Raw genomic sequence first — 18,366 nt, 5'->3', positions numbered from 1 at the left:
CTGATGTATTAATGCTGTATCTGATGTATTAATGCTGTATCTGATGTATTAATGCTGTATCTGATGTATTAATGCTGTATCTGATGTATTAATGCTGTATCTGATGTATTAATGCTGTATCTGATGTATTAATGCTGTATCTGATGTATTAATGCTGTATCTGATGTATTAATGCTGTATCTAATGTATTAATGCTGTATCTAATGTATTAATGCTGTATCTGATGTATTAATCACACTGTAATCAAGTACATTAGAATGCTTATTCACAGTGTGGAGAGAATCCTAATGCTCAGGTAGGATCCACATGACCTGCAGATTTATTACAGTGAGAGCAGAGAAGTTCAGCTGAGATCCGATTCTTATCAGATTCCTATATTTTATGTCTTTTAGATCTTAAGTTAACTGTCTCTCTTTCTCAATCCTGTCTCTCTCTCCGTCCTGTCTCTCTCTCTCATTCCTGTCTCTCTCTCTCCATCCTGTCTCTCTCTGTCATTCCTGTCTCTCTCTCTTTCCTGTCTCACTCTCTTTCCTGTCTCTCTCATTCCTGTCTCTCTCTCATTCCTGTCTCTCTCTCTCCTTCCTGTCTCACTCTCTCATTCCTGTCTCTCTCATCCCTGTCTCTCTCTCTCCTTCCTGTCTCACTCTCTCATTCCTGTCTCTCTCATTCCTGTCTCTCTCTCTCCTTCCTGTCTCACTCTCTCATTCCTGTCTCTCTCTCATTCCTGTCTCTCTCTCTCCTTCCTGTCTCACTCTCTCATTCCTGTCTCTCTCATTCCTGTCTCTCTCTCTCCTTCGTGTCTCACTCTCTCATTCCTGTCTCTCTCTCATTCCTGTCTCTCTTTACTTCCTGTCTCACCCTCTCATTCCTGTCGCTATTCCTGTCTCTCTCTCTCCTTCCTGTCTCACTCTCTCATTCCTGGTCATTCCTGTCTCTCTCTCATTCCTGTCTCTTATCTCATTCCAATTTACTGGTTAGAGACATAGATACTGTAGGTCAGTAGTACAGGTCATTATTTACTGGTTAGAGACATAGATACTGTAGGTCAGTAGTACAGGTCATTATTTACTGGCTAGAGACACAGATACTGTAGGTCAGTAGTACAGGTCATTATTTACTGGTTAGAGACATAGATACTGTAGGTCAGTAGAACAGGTCATTATTTACTGGTTAGAGACATAGATACTGTAGGTCAGTAGTACAGGTCATTATTTACTGGTTAGAGACATAGATACTGTAGGTCAGTAGTACAGGTCATTATTTACTGGTTAGAGACATAGATACTGTAGGTCAGTAGTACAGGTCATTATTTACTGGTTAGAGACTGGTACTGTAGAGACATAGATACTGTAGGTCAGTAGTACAGGTCATTATTTACTGGTTAGAGACATAGATGTGGAGGCAGTAGCCTAGTGGTTAGAGCGTTGGACTAGTAACCGAAACGTTGCAAGATTGAATGAATCCCTGAGCCAACAAGGTACAAATCTGTCGTTCTGCCACTGAACAAGGCAGTTAACCCATTGTTCCTAGGCCGTCATTGTAAACAAGAATTTAATCTTAGCAGACATGCCTAGTTAAATAAATGTTAAATAAACATTATTTACCAAGTGGATGTCTTTTATTTATTTCTCTGATGGCCAAACGTGTAACTGGTAATGACAACTGCAGATTTAAAGACCTTGGAGTACAGTGTGTGCTACTGACTCAGTGTGCTTCACTTAAAGACCTTAGTGTTCATCTCCTCTCCTCTGTGTACAGGAGTGGTTGTGATTTAAGTGTCCTTCCTGTTACCACTATCTCTACGGTACAAATAGTTGAACTGTTATTTTTCTCTCCTTCTTAGCGCTCTGAACAAAATAAATGACTGCAGAATAATTATGTTCAAGTACATACTGGAGCTACCGAGGGCCTTTGGAAAAGAAACCTGGTGTTTATTTCTTGCTAGAATTGTAGCCTAAATAATACCTAATTTGTTATGCGAATAAAATAATATTGTTGTTTTTATTCAACAGTACCAAGAAGTTTCCATGTCTGATGTGTGAACACAGTGGTATAGTTTTAGTTCAACTGGTCTGATTCGTTACGTCTCCTCGTAACAACACTGAAGAAAAGACTGTTATTCTGTTGATGCCAGAGACTCCAAGGACATTGGTAAGAGAAGCTAAGTCAGACCACCCCACACACACACACACACACACACACACACGCACACACACGCACACGCACACGCACACACACGCGCACGCACACACACACACACACACGCACACACACACACACACACGCACAACACACACACACACACACACACACGCACGCACACACACACACACACACACGCACGCACACACACACACACACACACACACACTCATGCAGAAATGTTTGTACCGGGGACACAGAGGACATTGGTAATACAGGCGTTTTCAATCAATAGTAGAATAGGATCAGAACGTTCTGATAACAGTAGTACAGTACTACATAGATGATAACAGTAGTACAGTACTACATAGATGATAACAGTAGTAGAGTACTACATAGATGATAACAGTAGTACAGTATTACATAGATGATAACAGTAGTACAGTACTACATAGATGATAACAGTAGTACAGTACTACATAGATGATAACAGTTGTACAGTACTACATAGATGATAACAGTAGTACAGTACTACATAGATGATAACAGTAGTAGAGTACTACATAGATGATAACAGTAGTACAGTATTACATAGATGATAACAGTAGTACAGTACTACATAGATGATAACAGTAGTACAGTACTACATAGATGATAACAGTTGTACAGTACTACATAGATGATAACAGTAGTACAGTACTACATAGATGATAACAGTTGTACAGTACTACATAGATGATAACAGTAGTACAGTACTACATAGATGATAGCAGCAGTACAGTATTACATAGATGATAACAGTAGTACAGTACTACATAGATGATAACAGTAGTACAGTACTACATAGATGATGATAACAGTAGTACAGTATTACATAGATGATGATAACAGTAGTACAGTATTATATAGGTGATAACAGTAGTACAGTACTACATAGATGATGATAACAGTAGTACAGTATTACATAGATGATGATAACAGTAGTACGGTATTATATAGATGATAACAGTAGTACAGTACTACATAGATGATGATAACAGTAGTACAGCATTACATAGATGATGATAACAGTAGTACAGTACTACATAGATGATAACAGTAGTACAGTACTGCATAGATGATAACAGTAGTACAGTACTGCGTAGATGATAACAGTAGTACAGTACTACATAGACGATGATAACAGTAGTACAGTATTACATCGATGATAACAGTAGTACAGTACTACATAGATGATAACAGTAGTACAGTACTACATAGATGATGATAACAGTAGTGCAGTATTACATAGATGATGATAACAGTAGTACGGTATTATATAGATGATAACAGTAGCACAGTACTACATAGATGATGATAACAGTAGTACAGTATTACATAGATGATGATAACAGTAGTACAGTACTACATAGATGATAACAGTAGTACAGTACTACATAGATGATAACAGTAGTACAGTACTATGTAGATATAACAGTAGTACAGTACTACATAGATGATAACAGTAGTACAGTATTACATAGATGATAACAGTAGTACAGTACTACATAGATGATGATAACAGTAGTACAGTACTACATAGATGATGATAACAGTAGTACAGTACTACATAGATGATATTAACAGTAGTACAGTACTACATAGATGATAACAGTAGTACAGTACTACATAGATGATAACAGTAGTACAGTACTACATAGATGATGATAACAGTAGTACAGTACTACATAGATGATGATAACAGTAGTACAGTACTACATATATGATGATAACAGTAGTACAGTACTACATAGATGATAACAGTAGTACAGTACTACATAGATGATGATAACAGTAGTACAGTACTACATAGATGATGATAACAGTAGTACAGTACTACATAGATGATGATAACAGTAGTACAGTACTACATAGATGACGATAACAGTAGTACAGTACTACATAGATGATGATAACAGTAGTACAGTATTACATAGATGATAACAGTAGTACAGTACTATGTAGATATAACAGTAGTACAGTACTACATAGATGATAACAGTAGTACAGTATTACATAGATGATAACAGATGAGTACTACATAGATGATAACAGTAGTACAGTACTACATAGATGATGATAACAGTAATACAGTACTACATAGATGATAACAGTAGTACAGTACTACATAGATGATAACAGTAGTAGAGTACTACATAGATGATAACAGTAGTACAGTAGTACAGATGATGATAACAGTAATACAGTACTACATAGATGATAACAGTAGTACAGTACTACATAGATGATAACAGTAGTACAGTATTACATAGGTGATGATAACAGTAGTACAGTACTGCATAGATGATGATAACAGTAGTACAGTACAACATAGATGATAACAGTAGTACAGTACTACATAGATGATGATAACAGTAGTACAGTACTACATAGATGATGATAACAGTAATACAGTACTACATAGATGATAACAGTACACAGTACTACATAGATGATAACAGTAGTACAGTACTACATAGGTGATGATAACAGTAGTACAGTACTGCATAGATGATGATAACATAGTACAGTACTACATAGATGATAACAGTAGTACAGTATTACATAGATGCTAACAGTAGTACAGTATTACATAGATGATAACAGTAGTACAGTACTACATAGATGATGATAACAGTAGTACAGTATTACATAGATTATAACAGTAGTACAGTGATGCTAACAGTAGTACAGTATTACATAGATGATAACAGTAGTACAGTACTACATAGATGATGATAACAGTAGTACAGTACTGCATAGATGATAACAGTAGTACAGTACTATGTAGATGATAACAGTAGTACAGTACTACATAGATGATAACAGTAGTACAGTACTACATAGATGATAACAGTAGTACAGTACTATGTAGATATAACAGTAGTACAGTACTACATAGATGATGATAACAGTAGTACAGTATTACATAGATGATGATAACAGTAGTACAGTACTAAATCAAATCAAATCAAATCAAATCAAATCAAATTTTATTTGTCACATACACATGGTTAGCAGATGTTAAACCAAGTGGCATAGTTAAAGTGGCTAGTGATACATGTATTACATAAGGATGCAGTCGATGATATAGAGTACAGTATCTACGTATGCATATGAGATGAATAATGTAGGGTAAGTAACATTATATAAGGTAGCATTGTTTAAAGTGGCTAGTGATATATTTACATCATTTCCCATCAATTCCCATGATTAAAGTGGCTGGAGTAGAGTCAGTGTCATTGACAGTGTGTTGGCAGTAGCCACTCAATGTTAGTGGTGGCTGTTTAACAGTCTGATGGCCTTGAGATAGAAGCTGTTTTTCAGTCTCTCGGTCCCAGCTTTGATGCACCTGTACTGACCTCGCCTTCTGGATGACAGCGGGGTGAACAGGCAGTGGCTCGGGTGGTTGATGTCCTTGATGATCTTTATGGCCTTCCTGTAGCATCGGGTGGTGTAGGTGTCCTGGAGGGCAGGTAGTTTGCCCCCGGTGATGCGTTGTGCAGACCTCACTACCCTCTGGAGAGCCTTACGGTTGAGGGCGGCGCAGTTGCCATACCAGGCGGTGATACAGCCCGCCAGGATGCTCTCGATTGTGCATCTGTAGAAGTTTGTGAGTGCTTTTGGTGACAAGCCGAATTTCTTCAGCCTCCTGAGGTTGAAGAGGCGCTGCTGCGCCTTCCTCACGATGCTGTCTGTGTGAGTGGACCAATTCAGTTTGTCTGTGATGTGTATGCCGAGGAACTTAAAACTTGCTACCCTCTCCACTACTGTTCCATCGATGTGGATGTGGGGGTGTTCCCTCTGCTGTTTCCTGAAGTCCACAATCATCTCCTTAGTTTTGTTGACGTTGAGTGTGAGGTTATTTTCCTGACACCACACTCCGAGGGCCCTCACCTCCTCCCTGTAGGCCGTCTCGTCGTTGTTGGTAATCAAGCCTACCACTGTTGTGTCGTCCGCAAACTTGATGATTGAGTTGGAGGCGTGCATGGCCACGCAGTCGTGGGTGAACAGGGAGTACAGGAGAGGGCTCAGAACGCACCCTTGTGGGGCCCCAGTGTTGAGGATCAGCGGGGAGGAGATGTTGTTGCCTACCCTCACCACCTGGGGGCGGCCCGTCAGGAAGTCCAGTACCCAGTTGCACAGGGCGGGGTCGAGACCCAGGGTCTCGAGCTTGATGACGAGCTTGGAGGGTACTATGGTGTTGAATGCCGAGCTGTAGTCGATGAACAGCATTCTCACATAGGTATTCCTCTTGTCCAGATGGGTTAGGGCAGTGTGCAGTGTGGTTGAGATTGCATCGTCTGTGGACCTATTTGGGCGGTAAGCAAATTGGATTGGGTCAAGGGTGTCAGGTAGGGTGGAGGTGATATGGTCCTTGACTAGTCTCTCAAAGCACTTCATGATGACGGATGTGAGTGCTACGGGCGGTAGTCGTTTAGCTCAGTTACCTTAGCTTTCTTGGGAACAGGAACAATGGTGGCCCTCTTGAAGCATGTGGGAACAGCAGACTGGTATAGGGATTGGTTGAATATGTCCGTAAACACACCGGCCAGCTGGTCTGCGCATGCTCTGAGGGCGCGGCTGGGGATGCCGTCTGGGCCTGCAGCCTGGCGAGGGTTAACACGTTTAAATGTCTTACTCACTTCGGCTGCAGTGAAGGAGAGACCGCATGTTTTCGTTGCAGGCTGTGTCAGTGGCACTGTATTGTCCTCAAAGCGGGCAAAAAGTTATTTAGTCTGCCTGGGAGCAAGACATCCTGGTCCGTGACTGGGCTGGGTTTCTTCCAGTAGTCCGTGATTGACTGTAGACCCTGCCACATGCCTCTTGTGTCTGAGCCGTTGAATTGAGATTCTACTTTGTCTCTGTACTGACGCTTAGCTTGTTTGATAGCCTTGCGGAGGGAATAGCTGCACTGTTTGTATTCAGTCATGTTACCAGACACCTTGCCCTGATTAAAAGCAGTGGTTCGCGCCTTCAGTTCCACACGAATGCTGCCATCAATCCACGGTTTCTGGTTAGGGAATGTTTTAATCGTTGCTATGGGAACGACATCTTCAACGCACGTTCTAATGAACTCGCACACCGAATCAGCGTATTCGTCAATGTTGTTGTCTGACGCAATACAAAACATCTCCCAGTCCACGTGATGGAAGCAGTCTTGGAGTGTGGAGTCAGCTTGGTCGGACCAGCGTTGGACAGACCTCAGCGTGGGATCTTCTTGTTTTAGTTTCTGTCTGTAGGCAGGGATCAACAAAATGGAGTCGTGGTCAGCTTTTCCGAAAGGGGGTGGGGCAGGGCCTTATATGCGTCGCGGAAGTTAGAGTAACAATGATCCAGGGTCTTTCCACCCCTGGTTGCGTAGTACAGATATAACAGTAGTACAGTACTACATAGATGATAACAGTAGTACAGTACTATGTAGATATAACAGTAGTACAGTACTACATAGATGATAACAGTAGTACAGTATTACATAGATGATGATAACAGTAGTAGAGTATTATATAGATGATAACAGTAGTACAGTACTACATAGATGATGATAACAGTAGTACAGTATTACATAGATGATGATAACAGTAGTACAGTACTACATAGATGATAACAGTAGTACAGTACTGCATAGATGATAACAGTAGTACAGTACTACGTAGATGATAACAGTAGTACAGTACTACATAGACGATGATAACAGTAGTACAGTATTACATTGATGATAACAGTAGTACAGTACAGTACTACATAGATGATAACAGTAGTACAGTACTACATAGATGATGATAACAGTAGTACAGTATTACATAGATGATGATAACAGTAGTACAGTATTATATAGATGATAACAGTAGCACAGTACTACATAGATGATGATAACAGTAGTACAGTATTACATAGATGATGATAACAGTAGTACAGTACTACATAGATGATGATAACAGTAGTACAGTACTACATAGATGATAACAGTAGTACAATACTACATAGATGATAATAACAGTAGTACAGTACTACATAGATGATGATAACGGTAGTACAGTATTACATAGATGATGATAACAGTAGTACAGTACTACATAGATGATAACAGTAGTACAGTACTGCATAGATGATAACAGTAGTACAGTACTACGTAGATGATAACAGTAGTACAGTACTACATATATGATAACAGTAGTACAGTACTACATAGATGATAACAGTAGTACAGTACTACATAGATGATAACAGTAGTACAGTACTACATAGATGATAACAGTAGTACAGTACTACATAGATGATGATAACAGTAGTACAGTACTATATAGATGATGATAACAGTAGTACAGTACTACATAGATGATGATAACAGTAGTACAGTACTACATAGATGATGATACAGTACTAGTAGTACAGTACTACATAGATGATAACAGTAGTACAGTACTACATAGATGATAACAGTAGTACAGTACTACATAGATGATAACAGTAGTACAGTACTACATAGATGATGATAACAGTAGTACAGTACTACATAGATGATGATAACAGTAGTACAGTACTACATAGATGATAACAGTAGTACAGTACTACATAGATGATAATAACAGTAGTACAGTACTACATAGATGATGATAACGGTAGTACAGTATTACATAGATGATGATAACAGTAGTACAGTACTACATAGATGATAACAGTAGTACAGTACTGCATAGATGATAACAGTAGTACAGTACTACGTAGATGATAACAGTAGTACAGTACTACTACATAGATGATAACAGTAGTACAGTACTACATAGATGATAACAGTAGTACAGTACTACATAGATGATAACAGTAGTACAGTACTACATAGATGATAACAGTAGTACAGTACTACATAGATGATAACAGTAGTACAGTACTACATAGATGATAACAGTAGTACAGTACTACATAGATGATGATAACAGTAGTACAGTACTACATAGATGATAAAAATAGTACAGTATTACATAGATGATAACAGTAGTACAGTACTACATAGATGATGATAACAGTAGTACAGTACTACATAGATGATGATAACAGTAGTACAGTACTACATAGATGATATTAACAGTAGTACAGTACTACATAGATGATAACAGTAGTACAGTACTACACATAGAGATGAGAAATATAGGAGTTGTTAGTTCATATTCTACTGAAACTAAATCTCCCAGAAGATGTTGCCATCGGGAATGGTGGGCCATTTGGGAAACAGACTCTATAATTCCTAATATAAATATGACTCTACTGCCCTCCTCCAGCCAGCACTCTCTCTCTCTCTCTCTCACTCACTCACTCACTCACTCACTACTCCTCCTCCTCCTCCTCCTCCCAGTTTAATTAATACAGCAGGTTGTCTGTGTGTCTGGCCTTTATAAATAAACAGATGCTAATATGTGTCTGATTACAATCATCTCCCACCCAGGGGGAGGTATCACCCAACACGGGTCAGACACACAAACACACGCAAGCACGCACGCACGCACACACACACACACACACACATACACACACACACACACACACACACAGAGAGACTCTCAGACATGGATGTTTACACACACACTGCAGGGTCACGGAGGGCGCTGTGAAATGATTTAATAGAGGAGTGAAGCATTAACCAGGAAACCAGGAGGAGATGTTAAATTACGGGGCCGTTGGCATGATGATGACTCTTAGAGGGAAACGACTGACGCTCAGACCCAGCTGAGTCCACCGGAGGGAGGGAGAGAGAGGGATAACCCAACACAGAGGGATGGAGGGAGGGATAGAGAGGGATAACCCAACACAGTGGAACGGAGGGATGGATAGAGAGGGATAACCCAACACAGAGGGATGGAGGGAGGGATAGAGAGGGATAACCCAACACAGCGGAACGGAGGGATGGATAGAGAGGGATAACCCAACACAGAGGAACAGAGGGATGGATAGAGAGGGATAACCCAACACAGAGGAACAGAGGGATGGAGGGAGGGATGGAGAGAGGGATAACCCAACACAGAGGAACAGAGGGATGGAGGGAGGGATGAGAGAGGGATAACCCAACACAGAGGAACAGAGGGATGGATAGAGATGGATAGAGAGGGATAACCCAACACAGAGGAACAGAGGGATGGAGGGAGGGATAGAGAGGATAACCCAACACAGAGGAACGGAGGGAGGGAGAGAGAGGGAAAACCCAACACAGAGGAACAGAGGGATGGAGGGAGGGATAGAGAGGGGATGGATAACCCAACACAGAGGAACAGAGGGATGGAGGGAGGGATAGAGAGGGATAACCCAACACAGAGGAACGGAGGGATGGAGGGATGGATAGAGAGGGATAACCCAACACAGCGGAACGGAGGGATGGAGGGATGGATAGAGAGGGATAACCCAACACAGCGGAACGGAGGGATGGAGGGATGGAGGGATAGAGAGGGATAACCCAACACAGAGGAACGGAGGGATGGAGGGATAGAGAGGGATAACCCAACACAGCGGAACAGAGGGATGGATAGAGAGGGATAACCCAACACAGAGGAACAGAGGGATGGATAGAGAGGGATAACCCAACACAGCGGAACGGAGGGATGAATAGAGAGGGATAACCCAACACAGATGGATGGAGGGATGAATAGAGAGGGATAACCCAACACAGAGGGATGAATAGAGAGGGATAACCCAACACAGAGGGATGAATAGAGAGGGATAACCCAACACAGATGGATGGAGGGATGAATAGAGAGGGATAACCCAACACAGAGGGATGAATAGAGAGGGATAACCCAACACAGAGGGATGAATAGAGAGGGATAACCCAACACAGAAGGATGATAGAGAGGGATAACCCAACACAGCGGAACGGAGGGATGGAGGGATGGATAGAGAGGGATAACCCAACACAGCGGAACGGATGGATGGATAGAGAGGGATAACCCAACACAGAGGAACAGAGGGATGTAGGGAGGGATAGAGAGGGATAACCCAACACAGAGGAACAGAGGGATGGATAGAGAGGGATAACCCAACACAGAGGAACAGACGGATGGAGGGATGGATAGAGAGGGATAACCCAACACAGAGGGACGGAGGGATGGATAGAGAGGGATAACCCAACACAGAGGAACAGAGGGATGGATAGAGAGGGATAACCCAACACAGAGGAACAGAGGAATGGATAGAGAGGGATAACCCAACACAGAGGAACAGAGGGATGGATAGAGAGGGATAACCCAACACAGAGGAACAGAGGGATGGATAGAGAGGGATAACCCAACACGGAGGAACAGAGGGATGGATAGAGAGGGATAACCCAACACAGAGGAACAGAGGAACGGATGTAATGGTAGATCATAGTGGATGGAATGGTAGTTCATAGTGGATGGAATGGTAGTTCATAGTGGATGGAATGGTAGTTCATAGTGGATGGAATGGTAGTTCATAGTGGATGGAATGGTAGTTCATAGTGGATGGAATGGTAGTTCATAGTGGATGTAATGGTAGTTCATAGTGGATGGAATGGTAGTTCATAGTGGATGTAATGGTAGATCTTAGTGGATGGAATGGTAGTTCATAGTGGATGGAATGGTAGTTCATAGTGGATGGAATGGTAGTTCATAGTGGATGGAATGGTAGTTCATAGTGGATGGAATGTTTCCCTAATGAGTTCAGATGTTATCTCTGATGCAGAAGTTGGTGCGTGTGTGCGTGTGTGTGTGTGTGTGTGTGTGTGTGTGTGTGTGTGTGTGTGTGTGTGTGTGTGTGTGTGTGTGTGTGTGTGTGTGTGTGTGTGTGTGTGTGTGTGTGTGTGTGTGTGTGTGTGTGTGTGTGTGTGTGTGTGTGTGCCAAAAAGAGCCCTTAGTATTCACTGCAGACCAGATGTAATGTGAAGCCAATCCCCCTCTCTAGCAATCAAGAAGGGAAACGTCAAGGAAATGTACATGACTACTGTTTCTCTCCCAACAAAGTTTCAGCCACTTGATTGCTACAGTGTTGGATGGAATCGTCTGTCCGTCATTACTTGAAATTCCTGCAGCACTTCCTCTGTCTTCAGTTCCTACCCCACGGCCCCGCGAAGGGAATCGTTTGAGAGCCAGAAGAGATCAATGAAACAGAAGATATCCCTCTCTCTCTCTCTCTTTTCTCGCTACAGGAAAAGCACATCCTTCCATTCTTCCCTCTCTCTATCTTTCCATCCTCCATTTTCTTACTCCCAAGATGATTTGCAAAAGCCCAGACCCATAATTCTACAGTGTTGGTGTTGTTGTTGCCGTGGAGATTCCATTCTTCCATTCTATTCCAATCAACAGAACCAATCTCAGAGCAGCTTTGTTTGTGTTGTTTCAGACCCACTAGGATAGGTAGAGGGCTCCCACAAGACCCTCCTCTATCTCTCTCTTTCTTTCTCTCTCGGGCCATCTTGTGGGGCGGGTAGCTTCCTCCACCCCTGCTGTAATTGGGGAGAGAGATCAGAGCTCCAAGGCTACTTGTTTGGACTTGTTTAATGATGTAGAATGTATATGTCCCATGTGTCCCTCTATAGTGCACTACTGTTAACCTGATCATAGGACTGCTCTATTCCCTCTATAGTGCACTACTGTTAACCTGATCATAGGACTGCTCTATTCCCTCTATAGTGCACTACTGTTAACCTGATCATAGCACTGCTCTATTCCATCTATAGTGCACTACTGTTAACCTGATCATAGCACTGCTCTATTCCCTCTATAGTGCACTACTGTTAACCTGATCATAGGACTGCTCTATTCCCTCTATAGTGCACTACTGTTAACCTGATCATAGGACTGCTCTATTTATATAGTTTTACTGTTAACCTGATCATAATGCTCTATTCCATCTATAGAGCACTACTGTTAACCTGATCATAGGACTGCTCTATTCCCTATGTACTGCACTGCTGTTAACCTGGTCATAGGACTGCTCTATTCCCTATGTACTGCACTGCTGTTAACCTGATCATAGGACCGCACTATTCCCTATGTACTGCACTACTGTTAACCTGATCATAGGACCGGTCTATTCCCTATGTACTGCACTGCTGTTAACCTGATCATAGGACCGCACTATTCCCTATGTACTGCACTGCTGTTAACCTGATCATAGGACCGCACTATTCCCTATGTACTGCACTGCTGTTAACCTGATCATAGGACTGCTCTATTCCCTATGTACTGCACTGCTGTTAACCTGATCATAGGACTGCTCTATTCCCTATGTACTGCACTGCTGTTAACCTGGTCATAGGACCCACTGCTGGCCTCCCAATCTAAATAAACATTTGGTATACTGGTGAAATGGTCATTCTCTGTTTTTATCCTGAAAATCTTCCTAGTCCTTAATGATTACAAGTGTACTCATAACATGATGCAGCCACCACTATGATTGAGAATACGGAGAGTGGTATTCAGTAATGAGTTGTATTGGATTTGCCCCAAACATGACACTTTGTATTCAGGACAGGAAGTGCATTGCTTTGCCACATTGTATTTGCAGTATTACTTTAGTGCCTTGTAGCAAACAGGATGAATATTTTTGAATATTTTTATTCTGTTACAAGCTTTCCTTTATTTAACTTTTCACTCTGTGAACTTTCTGAAGACACTGCTTTATCCAAAATCCTGTAATATAAAATATGTTCTTCTCTGTAGTGGAAACGGCTTGTGTCTTACTTGGCAACGCTCCATATTCTGCCATATGCTCATGTCTTAATGTTAAACCAGACTTGATTTACTTCAAATCGCTGTTTAAGGTCTTAATTCAGCTCGTTATGTGAAACAGAACGGTTAACCTAGTCCACTAGGCTACCTGCCGCCCTATGTACTGCACTGCTGTTAACCTGATCATAAGACCATGAAACAGAACGAGGCTATCATACACAGACAGCACACACAGACACACACAGACACACACAGACACACAGACATACACAAACACACACAGACATACACAGACACACACAGACACACATGTATACTTCCGGCGCCGACAGAGATGGCCGCCTCGCTTCGCGTTCCTAGGAAACTATGCAGTTTTTTGTTTTTTTACGTGTTATTTCTTACACTAGTACCCCAGGTCATCTTAGGTTTCTTTACACACATCACAGACAAACTGAATTGGTCCACTCACACAGACAGCATCGTGAGGAAGGCGCAGCAGCGCCTCTTCAACCTCAGGAGGCTGAAGAACCTTGTCACCAAAAGCACTCACAAACTTCTACAGATGCACAATCGAGAGCATCCTGGCGGGCTGTACACCGCCTGGTATGGCAACTGCACCGCCCTCAACCGTAAGGCTCTCCAGAGGGTAGTGAGGTCTGCACAACGCATCACCGGGGGCAAACTACCTGCCCTCCAGGACACCTACACCACCCGATGCTACAGGAAGGCCATAAAGATCATCAAGGACATCAACCACCCGATGCCACTGCCTGTTCACCACTATGCCATCCAGAAGGCGAGGTCAGTACAGGTGCATCAAAGCTGGGACCGAGAGACTGAAAAACAGCTTCTATCTCAAGGCCATCAGACTGTTAAACAGCCACCACTAACATTGAGTGGCTACTGCCAACACACTGTCAATGACACTGACTCTACTCCAGCCACTTTAATCATGGGAATCGATGGGAAATTATGTAAATATATCACTAGCCACTTTAAACAATGCTACCTTATATAATGTTACTTACCCTACATTGTTCATCTCATATGCATACGTTGATACTGTACTCTATATCATCGACTGCATCCTTATGTAATACATGTATCACTAGCCACTTTAACTATGCCACTTGGTTTACATACTTATCTCATATGTATATACTGTACTCGATATGATCTACTGTATCTTGCCTATGCTGCTCTGTACCATCACTCATTCATATATCAGACTTATGTACATATTCTTTATCCCTTACACTGTGTATGACAGTAGTTTTTTTTTTGAATTGTTAGTTAGATTACTTGCCCGTTATTACTGCATTGTCGGAACTAGAAGCACAAGCATTTCGCTACACTCGCTTAACATCTGCTAACCATGTGTATGTGACAAATAAAATTTGATTTGATTTGATTTGATTTGATTTGACAGACACACACAGACACACACAAACACACACAGACACACACACAGACACACACAGACACACACAGACATACACAGACATACACAGACACACACAGACACACACACAGACACACACAGACACACACATGCAAACACACACAGACACACACAGACACACACAGACATACACAAACACACACAGACACACACACAGACACACACAGACACACACAGACATACACAGACACACACAGACACACACACAGACACACACATGCAAACACACACAGACACACAGACACACACACAGACACACACAGACACACACAGACATACACAGACACACACAGACACACACAGACACACACAGACACACACAGACACACATACACATGCAAACACACACAGGCACACAGACACACACAGACACACACAGACATACACAGACACACACAGACACACACACAGACACACAGACACACACACAGACATACACAGACACACACAGACACACACACAGACACACACACAGACACACACACAGACACACACAGACACACACAGACACACACAGACACACACAGACATACACACACAGACACACAGACACACACACAGACACACACACACACACATGCAAACACACAGACACACACAGACACACACACAGACACACACAGACACACACAGACATACACAGACACACACAGACACACACAGACACACACAGACACACACAGACACACATACACATGCAAACACACACAGGCACACAGACACACACAGACACACACACAGACACACACACACACAGACACACAGACACACACAGACATACACAGACACACACAGACACACACACAGACACACACACAGACACACACACAGACAGACACACAGACACACACACAGACACACACAGACACACACAGACACACACAGACACACACACAGACACACACAGACACACACACAGACACACAGACACACACAGACATACACACACAGACACACACACAGACACACACACAGACACACACACAGACACACACAGACACACACAGACATACACACACAGACACACAGACACACACACAGGCACACACACAGGCACACACAGACACACAGACACACACACAGACACACACAGACATACACACACAGACACACAGACACACACAGACACACACAGACACACACATAGACACACTTTACTCATCCAGCTATTACAGGCTGTTTAGGGCCATTATATGGACAGGCCCATGTGTTTTCATATGTTCCATGGTATTTATAGTACTAAAATGTCATGTGATGTAGAGCCCTGTGTTCTGGACTACCATGTCACATGAGATTTGAACCTTTTTAAAGCCTTATCCAGAAATGAGAATTTCACTGAAAATTATAACAATTGTCTGAGGATGGTGCTGGAGGATGGTGCTGGAGGATGGTGCTGGAGGATGGTTCTGGAGGATGGTGCTGGAGGATGGTGCTGGAGGATGGTGCTGGAGGATGGTGCTGTAGGATGATGCTGGAGGATGGTGCTGGAGGATGGTGCTGGAGGATGGTGCTTGGAGGATGGTTCTGGAGGGTGGTTCTGGAGGATGGTGCTGGAGGATGGTTCTGGAGGGTGGTTCTGGAGGATGGTGCAGGAGGATGGTTCTGGAGGGTGGTTCTGGAGGATGGTGCTGGAGGATGGTGCTGGAGGATGGCGCTGGAGGATGGTGCTGGAGGATGGTGCTGGAGGATGGTGCTGGAGGATGGTGCTGGAGGCATGAGGACTGCAGATGTGGCCAGGGCAATAACTTGCAATGCCGTACTGTGAGATGCCTAAGACAGCGCTGCAGGGAGACAAAACGAACAGCTGACAAAAAGTCCTCACAGTGACAGACCACGTGTAACAACACCTGCACAGGATCGGTACATCCGAACATCACACCTGTGGGACAGGTACAGGATGGCAACAACAACTGCCAGAGTTACACCAGGAATACACAATCCCTCCATCAGGGCTCAGACGGTCAGCAATAGGCTGGACTGAGGGCTTGTAGGCCTGTTGTAAGGCAGGTCCTCACCAGACATCACCGGCAACAACGTTGCATAGGGGCACAAACATATCGTCTCTGGACCAGACAGGACTGGCAAAAGTGCTCTTCACTGACAAGTCGCGGTTTTGATGTTCGGATTCGCGTTTATCGTCGAAGGAATGAGCGTTACACCGAGGCCTGTACTCTGGAACGGGATCGATTTAGAGGTGGAGGCTCCGTCATGGTCTGGGGCGGTGTGTCACAGCATCATCTGACTGAGCTTGTTGTCATTGCAGGCAATCTCAACACTGTGTGTTACAGGAAGACATCCTCCTCCCTCATGTGGTACCCTTCCTGGCAGGCTCATCCTGACATGACCCTCCAGCATGACAATGCCACCAGCCATACTGCTCGTTCTGTGTGTGATTTCCTGCAAGACAGGAATATCAGTGTTCTGCCATGGCCAGTGAAGAACCCAGATCTCAATCCCATTGAGCACGTCTGGGACCTGTTGGATCGGCGGGTGAGTGCTAGGACATGTCTGGGACCTGTTGGATCGGCGGGTGAGGGCTAGGACCATTCCCCCAGAAATGTCTGGGACCTGTTGGATCGGCGGGTGAGGGCTAGGACCATTCCCCCCCAGAAATGTCTGGGACCTGTTGGATCGGCGGGTGAGGGCTAGGGCATGTCTGGGACCTGTTGGATCGGCGGGTGAGGGCTAGGACCATTCCCCCAGAAATGTCTGGGACCTGTTGGATCGGCGGGTGAGGGCTAGGACCATTCCCCCCAGAAATGTCTGGGACCTGTTGGATCGGCGGGTGAGGGCTAGGACCATTCCCCCAGAAATGTCTGGGACCTGTTGGATCGGCGGGTGAGGGCTAGGGCATGTCTGGGACCTGTTGGATCGGCGGGTGAGGGCTAGGACCATTCCCCCAGAAATGTCTGGGACCTGTTGGATCGGCGGGTGAGGGCTAGGACCATTCCCCAGAAATGTCAGGGACCTGTTGGATCGGCGGGTGAGGGCTAGGACCATTCTCCCCAGAAATGTCTGGGACCTGTTGGATCGGCGGGTGAGGGC

The 18,366-nt window shown here is 43.5% G+C and overlaps 1 protein-coding gene across 1 annotated transcript in view; it reads right to left on the bottom strand.

The window, feature by feature from the left end:
* The window catches only part of LOC121843128 (extensin-3-like), a gene marked incomplete at both ends in the record, with an annotated part of 30,553 nt that extends 13,451 nt beyond the window's left edge, over window positions 1–17,102 (bottom strand). The window contains one exon of the mRNA XM_042312742.1: window positions 16,671–17,102. Within this exon, the coding sequence (XP_042168676.1) occupies window positions 16,671–17,102 (432 nt within the window). The remainder of the gene's footprint in view (window positions 1–16,670) is intronic.
* Between the last annotated feature and the right edge of the window lie 1,264 nt (window positions 17,103–18,366).

The sequence above is a fragment of the Oncorhynchus tshawytscha genome, unplaced genomic scaffold (assembly GCF_018296145.1).
Source record: "Oncorhynchus tshawytscha isolate Ot180627B unplaced genomic scaffold, Otsh_v2.0 Un_contig_15638_pilon_pilon, whole genome shotgun sequence".
NCBI lineage: Eukaryota > Metazoa > Chordata > Actinopteri > Salmoniformes > Salmonidae > Oncorhynchus > Oncorhynchus tshawytscha.
The sequence above is the reverse complement of the archived record's forward strand: the minus strand, read 5'-3'. Positions and strand labels throughout refer to the sequence as shown.